The 20,201-nt window shown below is 44.4% G+C and overlaps 1 protein-coding gene across 1 annotated transcript in view; it reads left to right on the forward strand.

The window, feature by feature from the left end:
- LOC138788995 (complement factor H-related protein 1-like) overlaps positions 1-16,469 on the forward strand; it is a 30,484-nt gene extending 14,015 nt beyond the window's left edge. Inside the window, exons 7-10 of the mRNA XM_069967473.1 lie at positions 2,801-2,992; positions 5,578-5,757; positions 14,344-14,584; positions 16,273-16,469. Of these exons, the coding sequence (XP_069823574.1) occupies positions 2,801-2,992; positions 5,578-5,757; positions 14,344-14,584; positions 16,273-16,279 (620 nt within the window). The 3' untranslated portion in view covers positions 16,280-16,469. The remainder of the gene's footprint in view (positions 1-2,800; positions 2,993-5,577; positions 5,758-14,343; positions 14,585-16,272) is intronic.
- The last annotated feature ends 3,732 nt before the right edge of the window (positions 16,470-20,201 follow it).

The raw sequence follows: 20,201 nt of genomic DNA on the forward strand, positions 1-20,201 counted from the left end.
CTTTTTTTTTTATAATGGAAGTCAATAGAAAAAGGATCAAAATGGATGCACACAAATGCATAAAAAAAACTAATAATAAAAAACGGATTGCAAAAACGTAGTGTGAACCCAGCCTAACCAGGTTACCCTTCTGTCCTGTATTCGACATATGGCACATGAGATATAGAATGTAATATATCTAACATTACTGGCGTATTAATGATTAATAACTGAGCTTATAAAATGTAAACTATAAATTTCAAGAATATGAAAAGACATAAACCATATAAAAGGGACTTCCTTATAACCACTGCCTACTGACAGAATAAGTTGTCAGACTTAAAGGGAACTTGTCACCACTCCTAAGCTGTCAGTTTTAGCAAACACCTAAAATGCTCATGTAATAACAATTCTGGATCACCTATTCCTATAGCTCTGAGATGTGCCATTCTTCTGTTATTCTTACTAGAAATGAGTGACTAACTAACCAATTGGGGGAGTGTCCCTACACTGTCTGACAGCATCCAATCAGAGCTGACAGTGCCAGCCGCTATAGACACGCCCCCCAATTGGTAACACCCAGTTGGCTACTGAGTCACACATTTCTGGTAAGAATAACAGAGGAACCGCACATCACAGAGCTATAAGAATAGGTGATCTAGAATTGTTATTTCATGGAGAATACAGGGGTTTATTAAAAGAGACAGGTTAGGAGTCTCAACAGGTTCTCCTTAAATGTTTGATATGTAATAGAATATTTTACATATGTGGCTACATTGAGCGTGCACTCTTCATCCTTCCTTCATTTCCAAGACACCGATTTTCAGTCTGCAACCTTCTCCTAGTTTCATGTTATTGAGTCCTCCCTGTATTACAAGCAGGATATAAGGTCCTGTGTGTCCAGGACGCTGCTGTCTTCTATAGCTGTTATGTATCTGCACAGGAATGGGAAAAGGACACAGACAGTGGAACCTAGCCTGGTCCCCACCTACTTGCCTCAAACAGCCCTTGGCACCTGCAAACAACCACGGTGACAGTCCATTACCTGAGGCTATGATGAAAACACAGAGACAAGACAGACAAACACCAAACGATAGATGTACAAGCTGGGTATTAAACTAAACGGACAATGCGGCACAAAATCAGGATCCAAATAGGATAGTCAGTAAAACAGGAGCCGAGGTCAGGAAATGCAGAGTGTAACAATAGAAAAACAAATAACAAGGGGAACACTGAGCACGCTTAAGGTTAAGACTAATAGTCAGTGTTGATATCAGAGCACTAATACACTGTATAGGAGATCAGAGACCAGGATGTGATTGGACCAGACCCCTGAGCCTCCATCCGAACACCTGCTGTCAATGGGAGCTGACTAGCAGGGAAGCCTAGTATGGGTTTATTCAGCCACCAAATTTTTCACTGAAGTAATGAGTTTTCACAAGTTTCTGCAGATGCTTAAAGTGTATTCATTGTGCAATAGAGGATCTACAGACCATCACATTAGTAAAGCCGACGTTTCGGTGTAACACACACTAGGGATGGTCCGAACCCGCCGAGGTTCGGGTTCGGCTGAACCCGAACACTCGGCATCGGATTACCGCTGTCTGCCCGCTCCGTGCAGCTGGCGGATACAGCGGGAGGACCGCCTGGAAAACTGGGATACAGCCTATGGCTATGGCTGTATCCCAGTTTTCCAGGCGTTCCTCCCGCTGGATCCGCCCGATGCACGGAGCGGGCAGACAGCGGTAATCATTGCTGATGGTTCGGGTACGTACGAACTCTGTACGAACTCGGTTCGGACCATCCCTAACACGCACCTTTGTCAAGGAATCTGCAGTAAGAGATATAGAAGTGAAATATTGTGAACATTAGTACAAAAGTCACTCTTTACAGGCTGGTTAATTACAAGATCATACAATAATATACATGAATGCAATATGGGATACAGATTAGTATCATACATGGGAACATACTGGTAGTAAGATCTGCAACGGCATATATGATATACAATAATATACATCCATGTTGGCTATATAGACGGTCAAATAGGAAGTGTTTGACTAACAACTTGTTACCTATGTTTTTTACTATATACATGATTAACCATTAATGCGACTGTGTTTGTTCATGTTTATACTGAGACTTAATGTATCTGTTTATAGCGGAACCCATGATTAATCCACACGAACCTCCACTAGGAAAAGAATCAAGACAGTCTATATAGCCAACATGGATGTATATTATTGTATATCATATATGCCGTTGCAGATCCTACTACCAGTATGTTCCCATGTATGATACTAATCTGTATCCCATACTGCATTCATGTATATTATTGTATGATCTTGTAATTAACTAGTCTGTAAATAGTGATTTTTGTACTATATGTTCACAATATTTCACTTCTATATCTTTTACTGCAAACTCCTTGACAAAGGTGTGTGCTACACCGAAACGTCGGCTTTACTAATGTGATGGTCTGTAGATCCTCTATTGCACAATGAATACACTTTAAGCATCTGCAGAAACTTTGGAAAACTCGTTACTGCAGTGAAAAATTTGGTGGCTGAATAAACCCAAACTACGAACCATTCCCACCTAATCACTCTTATGAGCGCGACCCGTCACTATATACTATAGCAGGGAAGCCTGCCAGTCAAACCTCCCTGGATGCAGCGGTAGCTTTGTGCAGGACTCCACAATAGCAAAATGGAAGGAAAATTTTAACATTTTTCAAAAAGTTTGCCTTTAGGAAGGAAAAAAAAGTCAATGCACCTGTGTATATAGTCTTTAATTCTTAAATGTTTTTGTTTTCCCATAGGGTCCTGCACTGTCCAAGAGAATGACATGAGGAAAAACAATATACAGCTAAAGGACACTGTAAAAAGACATTTTAATCACACTGAGGACGTCCAGTTTGAATGTGTTTCTGCCTATAGGATAAAATATCCAGCAAAGCTACAGATAAAATGTAAAAATGGAGTTCTGAAATATCCGCACTGCAGCCTATCAGGTGACAACTCATCATTTCAGCTGAGATGAATGACATGAACAGGGGTTATGTTTTATAGATGACGTTCCTACAGAAGGTGCGGTATGGAGGCAGCATGCTTTTTACTTACCAACACTCCTACCACCCATCTCATGGTTCCCAAGTGTCTTGGTCTGGACTACTGGCACCATCCACACCTTGCCCAACATATTTCTCCATTTTAAGGAGGACAGGAAAATTTGGCTTAGGGAGACAGAACTATATGCAAAACTCCACTGATTAAATATAAAGTAAAGTATAAAGGTGCCTATATAACTTAGAGTAAAGTTGGCCAAACTAGCCATCGTCTCCCGACTTCCCACTACAATGATTGTTGGGGCACAAAAGAGTCAGGCCTGTTGGGTCTCTGGTGTCATTTTTAACCTTCTTAGCTTGTTTCTTTACCTCTCTGCAGCTCTGGTCTCTTCACATTCTGCGGGTGGCACCGATGTGATCATGTGACCAGGAGGCAGCTGTATTTCCCAGGAGTATATTGCATTCTGGCTCTTGATAATTCTTAGCTTCTCCTTTATGCCTCCACTGATACAGTCCCTCAAACACAACTCCAGAAATAGTACTACATATATAGAGACTTCAAAGTTATATGAATTTGATATCAGGAGAGTATGCGATAAAACAGTACAATTGTGGCGTTAATCTGAATCTGTTAGCAAGAAGTATGGGACCTTCTTTGATATTTCCCGTTTAGTTTTTTTGCGGCAAACTCTATGCATTGGAAAAAGAGAAATGACACCAAAGGGGGCACATAACATGATACTCCAGAGAATTTATCTTAAGGCATTGTGCCTAACATTATACCACTTACCTTAAGCGGTTGTGCTTCGAGCGCGGCACTGCTAGTAGCATGAAGAAAACAGATGGAGTCGGGTGAATCAGTGATGTATATCGGAAAAATCTGCAAGAGTGGAGGTCCACCCATGCAGGAATACCGGCAATGGTAGATGTTGCAGCATCAACAGATGATGGGAGTCCTAGCTGTAGCAAATCAATTTTAATTGGACAACGCACTTTGAGGATATACTGTACCTCTCCGTCAGGACTAGAGATGAGCGAACCCGTTCGGCCGGTATGGGATCCAGGTCGGACTTTCCAAAAAGTCAGAGTCTGATCGGTTTTCGGATTTTTGGAAGTCCTCTACGAATTTCTTGTTTCTTGCTTTCTAAAATGGCAGCCGCCATTTTAGAAAGCAGGAAGTGATGCCCGGAACACATCCAATCAGCAGGGATGTTGCACTAGCCCAACCCCTGTGATGTCAGTATAGCTTTAAGAGAAGCGGTCACATGACTGCATGAGGTAGTGTGCTGAGAGAGAGGAAAGAGACTGTTACCAGTGCACACAGCTCGTCAGTGACAAAACCCTGTTGCTGCACGCTGCTGTACTGAGCCAAGAAGAGATTCAACCAACGCAAAGAAAGGAAAGCGGAGAGGGGAAACATATAGTGATTGAGAGAGAAAAATAGAGAGGGCAAAAGATAGATAGATAGATAGATAGATAGATAGATAGATAGATAGATAGGTAGATAGATAGGTAGATAGATTAGGCATAGGAGAGCAAAGGGTGCACAGAACAAAAATGTGCTATACAGATATCAAAGTACTATACTGTCTCCCTTGCGAGAGTGTATATGACATACATGTTTTCCTGAGACACAAATATATATCTCTTGTGCATGTCTGTAGAGTAAAAAAAAAAAAAAAAAAAGTGCTATACAGATGTCCAAGTACTACAGTGGCACCCTTGCGAGAGTGTATATGACATACGTGTTTTCCTGCATAGACCATGTAACGGTGAATTTCCTGAGATATTGAAATATTGAAAAGATAATGATGTTACTGACATGTAGAGCCCTAAATTCAACCAAATACCCGTATCATACAGATGCTTTAAACTATGAAATCCGAAGAAATCCGAATTTTGGTCAAACCAAACTTTCCGAAAAAATCCGGAAGTCCAGTCGCAACGAACTTTTAAAAAGTTCGCTCATCTCTAGTCAGGACCTCATAGTCTATTGATGCTGCAGCATCTCCCATCGCCCATCAGCGCCTGTATGCTCCCGGTATTCCTGCATCAGTCAACCTCCCCTCTTGAAGATTGCTCCAGCATTCCCTATTGCATACACAATGTAGCAATTGTTAATTTTTAGTGATGAGCGAATACTGTTCGATCGAATAGATATTCGATCGAATAGTGAGATATTCGAATATTCGATATTTGTACCAATATCACGCGAATATTCGATAAGCGTTCAAATCCCCCAGCTTCCGGTTTTACCCTCCAAATGGTCAAATAGATGTTTTTCCCTAATCGAATACTTGTTCCCATAGACTTTAATGGGATTGAATATTAGATCGAATATTCGAATATTCGTACGAATATTCGAATATCTCACTATTCGCTTATCACTATTAATTTTACATCCTATATCACTCATCAATAGCAGAAGAATCAGGAGTATTTCCTAGTGTAGACATTAATCATACTATAACCTGTCCTTCGCTTTTATATTGTGCCTACATTCTTAATTTCCTGTTTTCCTTCTGTTTCAGCAAGCGCCCACTGCGGCAGACCGCCACCTATCACATATGGAGAAATCATATCACAAGGGAGGGACTCTTACCATTCAGGTTCAAGGGTAAAATACAAGTGTCCACAGTTCTACACCCTTCAAGGCCACAATGAGGTTACATGTCAACGTGGAACATGGAGTGATCCTCCCACTTGTCTTGGTATGACCTTATGGTACATGTTATTATGGTACAAGGCATTAAACCGCAATAATCTCAATATTTTCAGATTATGAGTAACTCACACATACCATTATGCAGTACCACAATTCCTTCCTGATATTGTCTCTTCTCGTGTGTTTTACCATTGAGGCTGTTTATAGCCATTTGTCTGATTCCAGAGTAATGGATCAGGTCTGGATATCTGGGTGGAGTTTTATTTTAGGGTTCAGGGCCTGGCAGTCTCTTCATACTGTGGAGTTTTGCCTAAGCCTTAGTTCCTGTTAATTCCATATTCTTGCTTTCCTATTTCTTGTTCACTGTCTATGTGATTCTGTTACCATGTTATTTGGAAGTCATAGAGCCTTTCTGCATATATTGCTGCTCTCGCAATTTTCAGTGTTTTGCCTTAGTTAGGTTTTTCTTGTTCTTAATGCCATTTGCATAGTTTAGTGAGGCAGCTAGCTTAGCTTCCTAGTTAGGGAAAGTGGTTAGGTCGTTCCCATGTTCTCTTTGTTGTCTTCTGTTCAATTTTTGGCTGTCATCTATTATCCATCATTCATGCCATCATCCCCAGTTCCAGTCATCTAATGGTGAGCTGCCTGTTGTACTTGTTACTTCTCATATTCTTATACATGCTGATAATTTTTTTAATACAAATATCTGCTGGTCAGCCTTACTATAAGTCCTGGGGGTATCCAAGTACTGGGAGCCATGCAGATTCTCCTGAACCTTTCATTGAGTAATGGTGGTAGCTTATTGCTGTTGCAATGCGGCACCTCCTGGCATACATGGCCTGTGGCTTACCTCTTCCCCCTCCTGATTCTGCTCCTACTGTTGTTTTCTGCCTGCTCTCTCCCAAGTTCTTAACCCCTTAAAGGGGTTGGCCACTTTATAGTAAAATAGGTCAGTACAAAGTATTAGTAACTGTACTCACTGTATGTATTGACAGCAGCTCCCTCTGTACCTCATAGAGCTAATATCAGACTCCCCTTCACCAGGCTGGGCTGCCCTGCTCTGTTTTGTTTCTGTCCATAAAATGGCTGACATGGAGGAGCATGTGACCATGCCCTGTCCCCTGTGTCCTCCATAGACATATACAGGCTGTGTGGTGGACACTGGGGGGCGGGGCCTGGTCACATGCTCCTCCATGTCAGCCATCTTATGGACCAAAACACCGCAGAGCAGGACAGCCCAGCCTGGAGGAGGGGAGCCTGATTTTAGCTCTATGAGGTACACAGGGAGCTGCTGTCATTATATAGAGTGAGTACAGTTGCTAATACTGTACACTGACATATTTTACGATAAAGTGGCCAACCCCTTTAACCCCTTAACGACATCGGGCGTAAACTTACGCCCTCGCGCCCTGGTACTTGGCGCATCAGGGCGTAAATTTACGCCCGATGTTTCCCCGATCGCTGCGTGTTCACACACAGCGGTCGGGGAAGATGGCCTGCTATAAATCATAGCAGGCCATCTTAGCTTCACGGCACGGGGGGTGGTTAACACCCCCCGTGCTTACGATCGCCGCTATAGGCTGATCAATTCAGATCAGCCAATAGCGGCGATCGGAACCTTTCCGGGTCATCGGCGACCCGATGACCCGGAAAAAAATGGCGGTCGGTGCTGTCCGAGGACGGCACCGACCGCCATTACTGTAAAAAGTAATGGTGATCGCCGTGCCACCGGCCGTCGGGCCGGTGGCACGGCGATCAGAGTCCCACAAAATAGTAAATACCTGCCCTGGACCCCTCAGCTAGGCAGCCGAGGGGTCCAGAGCAGGTATTTGTACATTACTCACCTGTCCCGGGCTCCTGATCGGCGTCTTCCGGGTTCGCGGCATCCTCGTCTTCGTTCGGGTCTTCGGCTTCTTCCGTGACGTCACGTTCGGCTTCTCTCGGCTATTTTCGGCTCCAGCGTCGGCTGTTTCCGTATTTTGCGCTCTGCTGCCCTCTAGCGGCTGATAATGTGTAATACACGTATCAGCTACTATAGGGATGTTCAGATTGTAGATATTTTTTTTTTTTTTTTTTTCAAATTTTTTTTTTTCTATTTTCCGCACCCTATCGCCGCTGAGTGTTGATCAGCATCGCACGAAAGTGCGCTGCTAATCAGCAACTCCTCCTTTTTGGCGTAGGGTGTTTTTTTTCTATATTCTACTGCCACGGTCTGCTTATAAGTGCAGACCGTGGCAGTAGAATATATCACCAACTCCTTTGTTGGCGTAGGTTTTTTTTTTATACTTACTGTAAAAAAACACGTAAAAAACACTACATTACACCACACTACATTGAATAAAGTTTGACACTACACCACTACATACCCCATATACTAGTCCCCGTATAAAGATGGCCCCCAGGGTGTTTTCGGCGTCAGAGGGATACGTTATTATTACCTCCGACACCGAAACAGCCAGTGAGGATGAATGGGGGGGATCGTTCTTTCCTCCATTCATCCTCATCCTCCAATGACATGTCTGGGGGGTAGCGTAGCGTACGCTGCCCCCCAGACACGTCTTTTCCGCCAGTACCGTCCCAATAAGAGATGACGGTATGGAGTGAAATTCTACAAACTCTGTGAGCGTACCTCTGGGTACACTTACAGATTTAGGGTACGTGCACACTGCGGAATGGCGAAGAATAACCCTTTGTGCATTCCGCAGCTGGCACCCGCCGGCGGACTGATGCGGGCGCATGTCTCTACCCGTGTCATAGACTCCATTCTATGCACGGGCGGATTCCATCGTCCATCCAAAGAATGAATACGTTGGACGGAGAGCGGAATCCGCCCGTGCATAGAATGGAGTCTACGACACGGACGGAGACGTGCGCCTGCATCAGTCCGCCGGTGGGTGCCAGCTGTGGAATGCACAAAGGGTTATCTGTCGCGATTCCGCAGTGTGCACGTACCCTTAGAGTGTATGTAGGAAGGGACACCCGAATCCAGCCCCCAGATGCCCCCTCCCCCCCCATCCTCGGAACAAGTGGGAAGATCGTTCGGGAACTGATCTTCCCACTGCTGGATAAAGGTTACCACCACCTGTACGGGGATAACTCTTATACCAGCACCCCCTCTTCCGGTCCCTCGCTGCCCGAGCTACTGTAGCTTGCGGCACGATCCGAACATATCAGAAGCCGTAATAAAGCCCTAATATTTAGCAGCCATGGAGCGGACCCAGCGCTTCTGGATATGAGGGACCCCGTATCACACCAGGACAACATTTTCCAGGTGACGTCCCCCACACTGGAGAACAGGAGACCCCAGAAGAAGTGCAGAGTGTGGCGTAACAGGGGGATCAGGAAGGACACCATTTTCCCGTGTGACACCCGTCCTGATCACCCCGGCCTCTGCATACTGGATCGCTCCAAGGCGCACCACACGTCACTGGGGTTCTACATTATCTAAATTCTGTCCCTTATTCCTATTTCAGGGGTCACGTTGATCCAGGGATTGTTCTGATCGCCAATATGGAGTCGGGAAGGAATTTTCCCCTGTGATGAGGCTACTGTCGTCTGCCTCACGAGGGGTTTTTTTTGCCTTCCTCTGGATCAACACAGGTTGAGTTTGATAGACACCTGTCATTTCCAACCTTATAAACTAATAATTGGCCTAATCCCCCCAAATAAATTAGAATTGTCCCTTTTCCCCAGCTAAGTAGGTATGGCTGCCATTCCCATTAGAGGATGCCATGATGCAATTACAAAGCCTCTGTGCGGCCAGGACAGTAGAAACCCCCCACAAGTGACCCCATTCTGGAAACTACACCCCATAAGGAATCTAAGAAGGGGGGCAGCGGGGGATATGGCCCCCTGGTGACGGCCACATTTGGGACGTGAAAATGAAAAATTGTATTTTTTATTTTCTCGGCACATGTTCTACGTAAGTGCCCGTCACCAGTGGGGTCCATATGCTCACTGCACCCCTTGTTAGATTCCTTATGGGGTGTAGTTTCCAGAATGGGGTCACTTGTCGGGGGTTTCTACTGTCCTGGCAGCACAGGAGCTTTGTAATTGCGACATGGCCTCCATCCTCCATTCCAGCCTCTAAATGGCGCTCTGTCCCTTTGGTGACTTGCCCTGTGCCCATATGGCACATTATGCCCACATGTGGGGTATTTTCGTACTCAGGGGACACTACCCTACACGTTTTGTGTTCATTTTCTTTTTTAACCCCTTGTGGAAATGGAAAAAAATCAAGGCTAGACCAACATTTAGTGTAATTTTTGTAAAATTTTTACTCTAAATCATTAATCTTGTCATGTTTTTTCATTTTCACAAGGGGTTAAAAGATAAAAAAAACATTTAATGTGTAGAGCAATTTCCCCTGAGTACGGAAATACCCCACATGTGGACATAAAGCGCCATGCGGGTGCAGGGTAAGCCTCCGAAGGGAAGAAGCGCCATTTGGTTTTTGAAGGCTGGATTTGGATGGAATGGATTTCGAGGGGCCATGTTGCATTCAAAAGGCCCCTGTGTTGCCAAGACAGTTGAAACCCCCCACAAGTGACCCCATTATGGAAACTGCACCCCTCAAGGAATGTAACAAGGGGTGTAGTGAGCATATGGACCCCACTGGTGACGGACACAAATGTGGAACAATGTGGCGTGAAAATGAAATATTACATTTTTTACACTATAATGTTGGTTTAGCCTTGAATATATCATTTTCACAAGGGGTTAAAAGAGGAGAAAAAAAACAAAATGTGTAGCGCAATTTCCCCCGAGTCCGTAAATACCCCACATGTGGACATAAAGCGCCATGTGGGCGCAGGGCAAGCCTCCGAAGGGAAGGAGCACCATTTCGTTTTTGAAGGCTGGATTTGGATGGAATGGATTTTGAGGGGCCATGTTGCATTCAAAAGGCCCCTGTGTTGCCAAGACAGTTGAAACCCCCCACAAGTGACCCCATTATGGAAACTACACCCCTCAGGGAATGTAACAAGGGGTGTAGTGAGCATATGGACCCCACTGGTGACGGGCACAAATGTGGAACAATGTGGCGTGAAAATGAAATATTACATTTTTTACACTATAATGTTGGTTTAGCCTTGAATTTATCATTTTCACAAGGGGTTAAAAGAGAAAAAAACACACAATATGTGTAGAGCAATTTCCCCCGAGTCCGTAAATACCCCACATGTGGACATAAAGCGCCATGTGGGCGCAGGGCAAGCCTTCGAAGGGAAGGAGCACCATTTGGATTTTGGAGGTTGGATTTGGCTAGAATGGATGATGAACGCCATGTCGCATTTACAGAGCCCTCCTGCTGCCAAAACACTGGAAACCCCCCACAAGTGACCCCATTCTGGAAACTGCACCCCTCAAGGAATCTAACAAGGGGTGCAGTGAGGATATGGACCCCTTGATGATGGGCACATTTGTGCCATGAAAGTGAAAAAATGAAAATTTTCCCTTTCACGTCACATTGTTCCACATTTGTGCCCGTCACCAGTGGGGTCCATATGCTCACTGCACCCCTTGTTAGATTCCTTGAGGGGTGTAGTTTCCAGAATGGAATCACTTGTGGGGGGTTTCCAGTGTCTTGGCAGCACGAGAGCTCTGTAAATGCGACATGGCCCTTGAAATCCTTTTCAGTAAAATTCGGCTTCCAAAAGCCAATTGGCGCTCCTTCCCTTTGGAGGCTCGTCCTGCGCCCCCTTGGCACTCTATCGCCACATGTGGGGTATTTCTGTACTCGGGAGAAACTGCGCTACACATTTTTTGTCTTTTTTTGCCTCTTATCCCTTTAAGAAAATGAAAAATTGAAGGCTAGAACAACGTTTTAGTGTAAAAAATAAATTTTTCTTTTTTCACGCCATATTGTTCAGAAAATCTGTGAAGCACCTGTGGGGTCCAGATGCTCACCGCACCCCTTGTTACATTCCTTGAGGGGTGTAGTTTTCTAAATGGTGTCCCTTTAGGGGTGTTTTTTAGGTTTTGGCACCCCAGAGCCTCTGCCAACCTGAAGTGGTACAGTCAAAAATGACCAAATATAACGGAGGCGTTGAAATTCACTAGGCGCTCCCTTATATCTGAGGCTTGTGGTTGCGTCAAATAGCGCAATACGGCCATATATGGGGTATTTCTATAAACTGCAGAAACGGGGCAATAATTATTGGGGTGCATTTCTCTGGTAATAGGTTTATAATTATGAAAAATATTGGATTACAATAAAATCTCTGCACAGAAAATTAAAATTTTCAAATTCCTTACACACTTAGCTTTTATTTCTGTGACTCCCCTAAAGGGTTAAAACACTTTCTGGATATGCTTTTGCAGAGTTTGGGGGGTGCAGTTTCTGAAATGGGGTGCTTTGTGGGGCTTTCTAACATACAGGCTCCTCAAATACACTTTAAACCTGAACAGGTCCCTAAAAATATCTGATTTTGAAATTTTACTGAAAATTTGGAAATTTGCTGCTAATGTTTTAAGCTTCCTATCGTCTAAAAAAAATGAAAGATAGTTTAATAAATGCCGCCAACATAAAGTAGACATGTTGCTAATGCTATTTAATATATAATTTATGTGGTATAACCACTTTCTGTATACGCAAAGAAGTTTCAAAGTTGGAAAAATGAATTTTTTCACATTTTTTCACATTATTTGGGTTTTTTTCATAAAGATTTGTTATGAGTATCGACTCCAATTTACCAGAAATGTAAAGTACAATATGTCACGAGAAAACAATCTCAGAATCAGCCGGATAGGTAAAAGCATCCCGAAGTTATTAATGACTAAAGTGACACTGGTCATATTCATAAAATTTGTCTCTGTCATTAAGGCCATTTCAGGCTCTGTCCTTAAGGGGTTAAGGACCGGGCCAATTTCCATTTTTGCACTTTCGTTTCTTCCTCCTTGTGCTTAAAAGGCCATAGCAGTTGCATTTTTTCACCTAGAGACCTACATGAGCTCTTATTTTTTGCACCACTAATTGTACTTTGCAATGACAGGCTGAATTTTTGCATAAAGTACACTGCGAAACGAGGAAAAAATTAAAAGTGTGGCTAAATTGAAAAAAAAACAACAACAATTTTTTTTATTTGGGGAGGTTTCATGTTTACGCCGTTCGTCCTAGGGTAAAACTTACTTCTTATACATGTTCCTCAAGTTAGTACGATTACAAAAATATGTAACTACATGTACTATATGTAACTATTGTATGTGCTCTATTCCCATGCTTATAGCGCTTTTATCCTTTGGTCTATGGGGCCGTGTGAGGTGTCTTTTTTTTTTTGCGCCATGATGTGTTCTTTCTATCGGTAGCCTGTTTGTGTATATGCGACTTTTTGATCACTTTTTATTCCAATTTTTCTAGATTTAATGCAACCAAAAATGCACAATTTTGCACTTTGGAATTTTTTTGCGCTTATGCAGTTTACCAAGCGAGATCAGGAATTAAATAAATTAATATTTCAGGCGGCAATACCAAATATGTTTATTTATTTATTTTTACTTATAAAATGGGGAAAGGGGGGTGATTCAGACTTTTTTTTAGGGGAGGGGATTTTTTATTAATATATATATATATTTTTTTTTACACACATACTAGAAGCCCCTTGGGGGACCTCTAGTATTACAACTCTGATCTCTCATTGAGATCTATGCAGATCTATGAGATCAATGTTCTATTGCTCTCCGCTGCTGCAGCCGAGAGCAATAGATTGCCGAGTCGGGATCAGCACCATGCGGGGATCGCTCCTCAGCGATACGTTGCTGGAGGACCACCTGGGACGGGGAAAAGAAGACTTGTACATGCAGCTGTCAACTTTGACAGCTGCATTTAACAGTTTAATTAGCGGACACGGCGATCGGACCGTGCCCGCTAATTGCCGCAGCCCTGGGCTGCAAATAGGATTGCGGCAGTTAAGAGCGGGGTCATTGCGCGGCCCCCTCTGAAAACCCTTAACGACGCCAGGGCGTACATGTACGCCCTGTGTCATTAGGGGTTAAAGGTCCAGGGCTTGCATCCAAAACCTGCCCCAGGCCCGCCAACAATGAAAGACTTGTCATTTATTTAAAGGGTTTGTACATGGAGCAGAATTCAAGACTTCTCTATACACAGTTGACTCCATCAGAACAAGTATACTACTCATTTTTTTGTCCACTGGTTGCTCATGCAAAATAAAGTAAAATGGTGGGCAGTAGGGGGTGCTGTAAACACAATAAACCTAACCTTTTTTAGGTCCAACACAGCTGCTATGCTACTACTTCCTTGTCCCCCACTAGTGTTCTCTAATCCCCAGTTCCTGTGATGTCACAGCCATTAAAGACCTGCCTGCTCAGCCAATCAGTGACTGAGGCGGGACACCACTCGAGCCACTGATTGGCTGAGCAGGCAGTTCCTGTGGTGTTGTGACAGAGATTGAGAAGACCAGTGGGAGACGGGGAGCTGTGCTTGACCAGGACAGGTGAGTATCACTTGTTTATTTTGTCTATAGCACCCCCTGCCACCCAGCATTTTTAATTTATCCCCTCTTTAAGTATTTTAGGTAAAATTACCTAACCAACACTGCTCTCCAATATATAATATAATTGATCACTTCACGTATAGTATTTATCTTTGTGATATCAATGTACCTTTGTGTCTTAGAGCCGTGTACCACACGTGAGGAAAACATGATGGGAAATAATATCATGCTGGAATGGAAACCCCTCCCCCAAACGCACTGTGTCAGAAATTACCAGAATACGCGATACGCCAAAAAATGCTACGTGCAACATGGTGGTGCAATACATTTTGTGTGTAAGCCTGGCTACTCAATAGCCAATGCCAACAAATTAACAAGCAGGTGCAACCGAGGAACTCTTCCATATCCTACATGCTCCAGAAAGTGAGTAGAATCCTATGAGAATGTAAATTTATTGACCATTTGTGTATATGAGCCCCTATAGCATGTCATACTGTGCATCTGCAATCAGCTTCACACCATGTAAGCAAGACCTGGAGATCCCTCCAAATTATTACCTGCCCCCCAGCGTACCCAGCGTACCAAATCTACCTCTGCTTCCAGCAGGTGTAGATTTGGATCATGATTTACACCTGCGAGCTGCTGTATGTCCTGCAGGAAGTGGTGTATTCTTTCCAGTGCTCTCTGCTGCCACCTCTGTCCATGTCAGGAACTGTCTAGAGCAGCAGCAAATGCCCATAGGAAACCTCTTCTGCTCTGGACAGTTTTTACCAGCAGAGAGCACTGTGTCAAACTGGAAAGAATACACCACTTCTTGCAGGACATACAGCAGCAGATAAGTATGGGAAAACTTGAGATTTTTAAATAGAAGTTAATTACAAATCTATATATAAGCTTTTGAAAATAGTGATTAGAAAGAAAAAGATTTTCGCTGGAGTACCCCTTAGGGCTTTATTCCACTGGACGATTATCGTTCAGATTATCGGTAAATCGTTTGAATCTAAATGATAATCGTTCGGTTGAAATGCAGTTAACGATTAACGACCGAACAAGAAAGACTTGGACCTATTTATTATCGTTGCTCGTTCGCAAAATGTTCGCAAATCGTTCGCATTGAATAAGACGTTGTTCGGTTGTTCACAGTAGATACGAACGCAATAGCGAAGAAGTAGCGAAGAAAAAACGATCGCAAATACAATCATAAGTAACGATTATCGTTCCATGGAAACGAGTGAACGTTTTTAGGTCTTTCGCAATAGCGATCGTTTGAGATCGTTAATCGTAAACGATTATGTGAACGATAATCGTCCGGTGGAATAGGGCCTTTAAGGATTTGTGTTGTAACGGGCAGCGGAAGTGGACCCGTTGTCCTACCAAACCGGTTTGTATTTAGGTCATGCCGGGAGTGCAGCTTAAGTCTCCTCTAGGTCTTTGCTCTTTATCACGCTCTGGGATGAGGGAGCTGGACTTCTGCTGCTATAGGACATCAGGTCGCTCCACAAGTGGGGTCCCAATGTGGGTAGTAGCTGGGCCTGGGGATCATATGGTGCTGGTGGAAAACACCAAGGGAAGAGTCAGGCAAGGCAAAGTCAGTGGGCAGGGTCATCTGTCAACAGGAGAATCAAAACAGTATCAAGGCAGCAGCATAGTCAAACAAGCAGGCAGTTCAGATGCAGTTGAAACAGTCCGGGGCAGCAACCGGAGGGGCTAATGGTACAGAAGGGGTCAGGCACACAAGTGTAGTCCAAGCAGACACGGGTCAGGATACATGAAAGAGCAGACACAAGAACAACACAAGAAACCAACAATGCTCAGGCAAGAATATGTGTTAGAATAATGCTGCACACTTTGGCCCTTTTAATCTGAGAAAGGCAGGAGCGTGCCCTAGAGGACAACTGAGGAACTGTAGTGGTGACTGCAAGCACAGAGCACATGCCAGGAATAGGAATAGGATGATTCATACAAGAAAGTGGTGTGAATTATAGCCAGAATCTAAACCACCTCATAGCTAGCGTAGATTTCAGTTTGTGTACAGCAAGGCTTTGGGGTTCCTCGTAGTAAGTGAAGAATGAACATCCAGAATCTCTATAATCTCCTATTTTGTCTTTCAGAATGTAAACAAATTATTCTTTTTGGATTCTTGGAGAAATTCTACAAGGATACAGTTATTGCTTAAAGAAACCTGATGCTAAAAAAAAAAGCCTATGAAACAGTCGAAATATGATAATAAAATCTCTTCTATAAAGGAAATGATTAAAGCATACATATATATATTACTCTATGTGCCTCAGCTATTTCATATGTCTGCACGTACGAAGATCTCAGTAACACTTTTTGCTTTTATTAAAGGATGAAATAAACTCATAATATAAGGAATAATTTGTGCTGCTTAATTATTTTTATTGAGGTGCCGATTTCTTGGGGGATGGTTCCCAAACTATAGTTCAATCATTGGTGAATAAATTAGCTATATCGTGTTTATGACAATTGTATGATATTACTTATTATACATCTATAATACACATAAACATACACAGCTTAACCCTCTCTCTCCGCCGCACGATGTTAATTAACAATCCAGGATGACACAAGCGCAGGAGCTGTATCTGTGTCATCTGCGGTGGGTCCCGGCTATCAGTGATAGCCGGGGACCCACCGCAACTCTCAGCACCAGAGCCGCGCTCCTGTGCTGACAATTAGCCCTATAGATACTGCGGGCAGCACGACCGCAGCATCTATAGGGCTTCTGACAGAGAAATCTTCCTCCGGTGTCCATCGGGGCTCTGCAAAGTGATCACAGAGCTCCAATGGTAGCCATGGAAACCAGAAGCCTCAGGCGGGGGTTGGGAGGGAAGGCTGGACGTGCAGGCGTGCGCCCGTGAGCTCTGCCCCCATCCCTCTCTCCCCTGCCACTGTTACAAGATAGTAACAGCGGCAGGGGACAGCAGAGAGGGGGCAGACACCGGGACATCAGCTTATGGGATCATTATGATCCCATAAACTGATGTCCTAAAACGACCTGGGCATTGAGGAATCAATGATCCCAGGTCGTGGAAGGGTTAAAGGGATTCTAGCACTAATCTTGCACCTATAGAGTTTTTAGGACGTGCAGGTTGGCACCGCAACTCTGAATTCAGCAATGTCCTACTTTTGATAATCCGAACACCGGTTCCTGAGATATGCTTGATATTCTGAATATGCCAATGACCTTGTCTGGTGCACAGGAGGGGGTCCCAGCACCTCCAGTGCACCTCTTTTCCTGCCTACTCATGGCCATGCCTAAATAATACACAAGAGACTGGGAGCAATATCACTAATTTAGCCTCTTCCATATTCATTAGGTAAAGTCATGAGGGGGGCAGGGAAAACAGTGCACTGCAGGTGTTGGGACCACCTCCAGTGCACCAGACAAGATCATTAGCATATTTGGAATTTCGGCCATATCTAAGGAACTGGATTTTCCCAAGCCGGACTGACCCTTATTTTTCCATTTTTCCACTGATACAGCTATCTGGAGGCTGATTTTCTGCATCATTTGTAGTTTTTATCAGTAATATTTTGGTTTATTTTTTTACTGTTTTTTAATGTATGACTTGATCAAAAAAAATTTGGGTATTTGATTTTTTTACATTGTCTATTTTATTGGATGATAGATTATATTCATATATTCAGTAGTGATGAGAAGATGAAGGATAGAAGAGACCATGACGAATGGTTGTTTGTAGTCTGTTACCATGGAGATGTAAAGACCTAAATAGAAGAGACACAACAAAAGGTCTCATCAAGACTATTTGCTTTATTTTGCATTTTAGATGCCTTGAAACAATAAAAATGGTTGCAAAGATGGACAGAGACTAAATTGGGGAAGATTTATCATACTAGTGTAAAGTAGAATTGTCTTAGTTGCCCCTAGCAACCAATCAGATTCCACTTTTCATTCCTCATAAACTCTTTGGAAAATGAAAGGTGAAATCTGATTGGTTGCTAGGGGCAACTAAGACAATTCTACTTTACACTAGTATGATAAATATCCCCCTTTGTCTTTTATGTCAGACCACCATTAGGGTATTCGAGGAATTGAATTCGGAATTCGGACAAAATTCGGACAAAAATAGAAAGGAGCGCTGCACCTTACATCTTCTATAGAATTACTGTAGTGGAATCCGCCCAAAGAATTGACATGTCAATTCTTTGGGTGGAAAGTGGATAAGCGGTGGAACATTCCACACAGCGGAACAGTATGAACACAGCGGAAATGCCGTTGAACACAATAGGACATTGGTTTGTACATATTTTATGGGCGAAATTTCAAGTGGAATACATGTAAAATAAAGCGCGGATTTCACTTCAAATTCCTTGTCTATTCCTTAACATACCCTTAAATTTCAGCTGTGTAAGAGTAATCGCTACCCCAAATGTCATTTATGTTTTATACAACTTCCCTCCATTTGATAGCCTATGAGATTCCTAACGTATTTGTACATCACTTTGCTTACCAACCATGACGCCTTACCCCAGAAATACAGCTGTAAAGTCTTGGCCATTAGCCAATTTAGAGTGTATTTAGAGTTCATGCTGCCCTAGGCACTTTGCACGCAGAGGCGCCCCCCCCCCCCCACGTTACTGTACATGCATGGTATATACCCTGGCACTTGGGTGCCGCTCTGCTTGATGCCCGCTGTTCTCATCAAACAGACGTAATGGAGGAAGGGAGGAGGCCAGGGACATCTTAGTTTGGGGACTGGTTCTGTCCAGTGTTGGACTGGGGTACCTGGAGCCCACCAATATACAACCAGTGAGACACGACATGCTGACCCGCTCCTTTTCTAAATTAATCTGTATCTGTGACAAATCTCAGAACACCCTCCATTTATACAGCTCTCAGGGTATGCTGGGAGTTGTAGTCTCTGAGAGGACAACCCTGTAATAAATCACTGTGTGCAGAGTCTCCTGGTGGCTGCAATCTGTGGGTGTCTACCATCAGCCCTGAAGGTCCAGCAACACATCTGTCTACAGCGGCAGCTATCAGAGGATTGTACTACTTTACTACAACTCCCAGCATATCCTGAGGGCTGCAGACTGTCAGTACATGCTGGGAGTTGTAGTGCCTTCAGCTGTTGTAGTTGGGTCCTAGGTGCATTATACACTGGGTGCTTTGTGGCATATAAGAATACATAGATCTGTGGGGGCTCAGTGCAGGGGAGTGACCCCAGAACATCACTAATGGGGGATAGAACAAAAACCTCTCCCCCTATCCCCTATTAGTGATGTTCTGGGGTCACTACCCTGCACTGAGCCCCCACAGAAATATGTATACTTATATGCCACAAAGCATCCAGTGTATAATGCACCTAGGACCCAACTACAGCAGCTGCAGGCACTACAACTCCCAGCATATCCTGAGGGCTGCAGACTGTCGGTACATGCTGGGAGTTGTAGTGCCTTCAGCTGTTGTAGTTGGGTCCTAGGTGCATTATACACTGGATGCTTTGTGGCATATAAGAATACATAGATCTGTGGGGGCTCAGTGCAGGGAAGTGACCCCAGAGGGTTAGGGGGAGAGGCTGTGGGGCAGGGGAGAGGCTGCCCCCCAGCAGGGGAGCAGCTGAGGATGCAGGGGGGCCGGGGGCGGGCAGACGCTGTGGGGCAGGGGGGAGAGGCTGGGGGGGAGAGGCTGGGGGGGAGACGGGGCGGCCAGGAGCAGGATGGGCAGGCAGGCTGGTTCCCTCCCCCCACACAGTCTGACAGAGGCCGGAAGCTCACAGCTGCAGCCCGGCGGTCCTGGATCTTCTCTCCTGCTCGGCGATGATGTCACATCACGTGAGCGCCGCCGAGCAGGAGAGAAGATCCGGGACCGCGGGGCTGCAGCTGTGAGCTTCCGGCCTCTGTCAGACTGTGTGTGCCGGAAGCTCCCCCCGGACCCCGGAGCTGCAGGGGGGGGAGGGAACCAGCCTGCCTGCCCATCCTGCTCCCGGCCGCTCCGTCACCCCCCCCCCCCACTGTGGGTGCCGCCCCCCGCAGGGCGCCGCCCTAGGCACCG

This window comes from Dendropsophus ebraccatus, chromosome 4 (genome assembly GCF_027789765.1).
Source record: "Dendropsophus ebraccatus isolate aDenEbr1 chromosome 4, aDenEbr1.pat, whole genome shotgun sequence".
Lineage (NCBI taxonomy): Eukaryota > Metazoa > Chordata > Amphibia > Anura > Hylidae > Dendropsophus > Dendropsophus ebraccatus.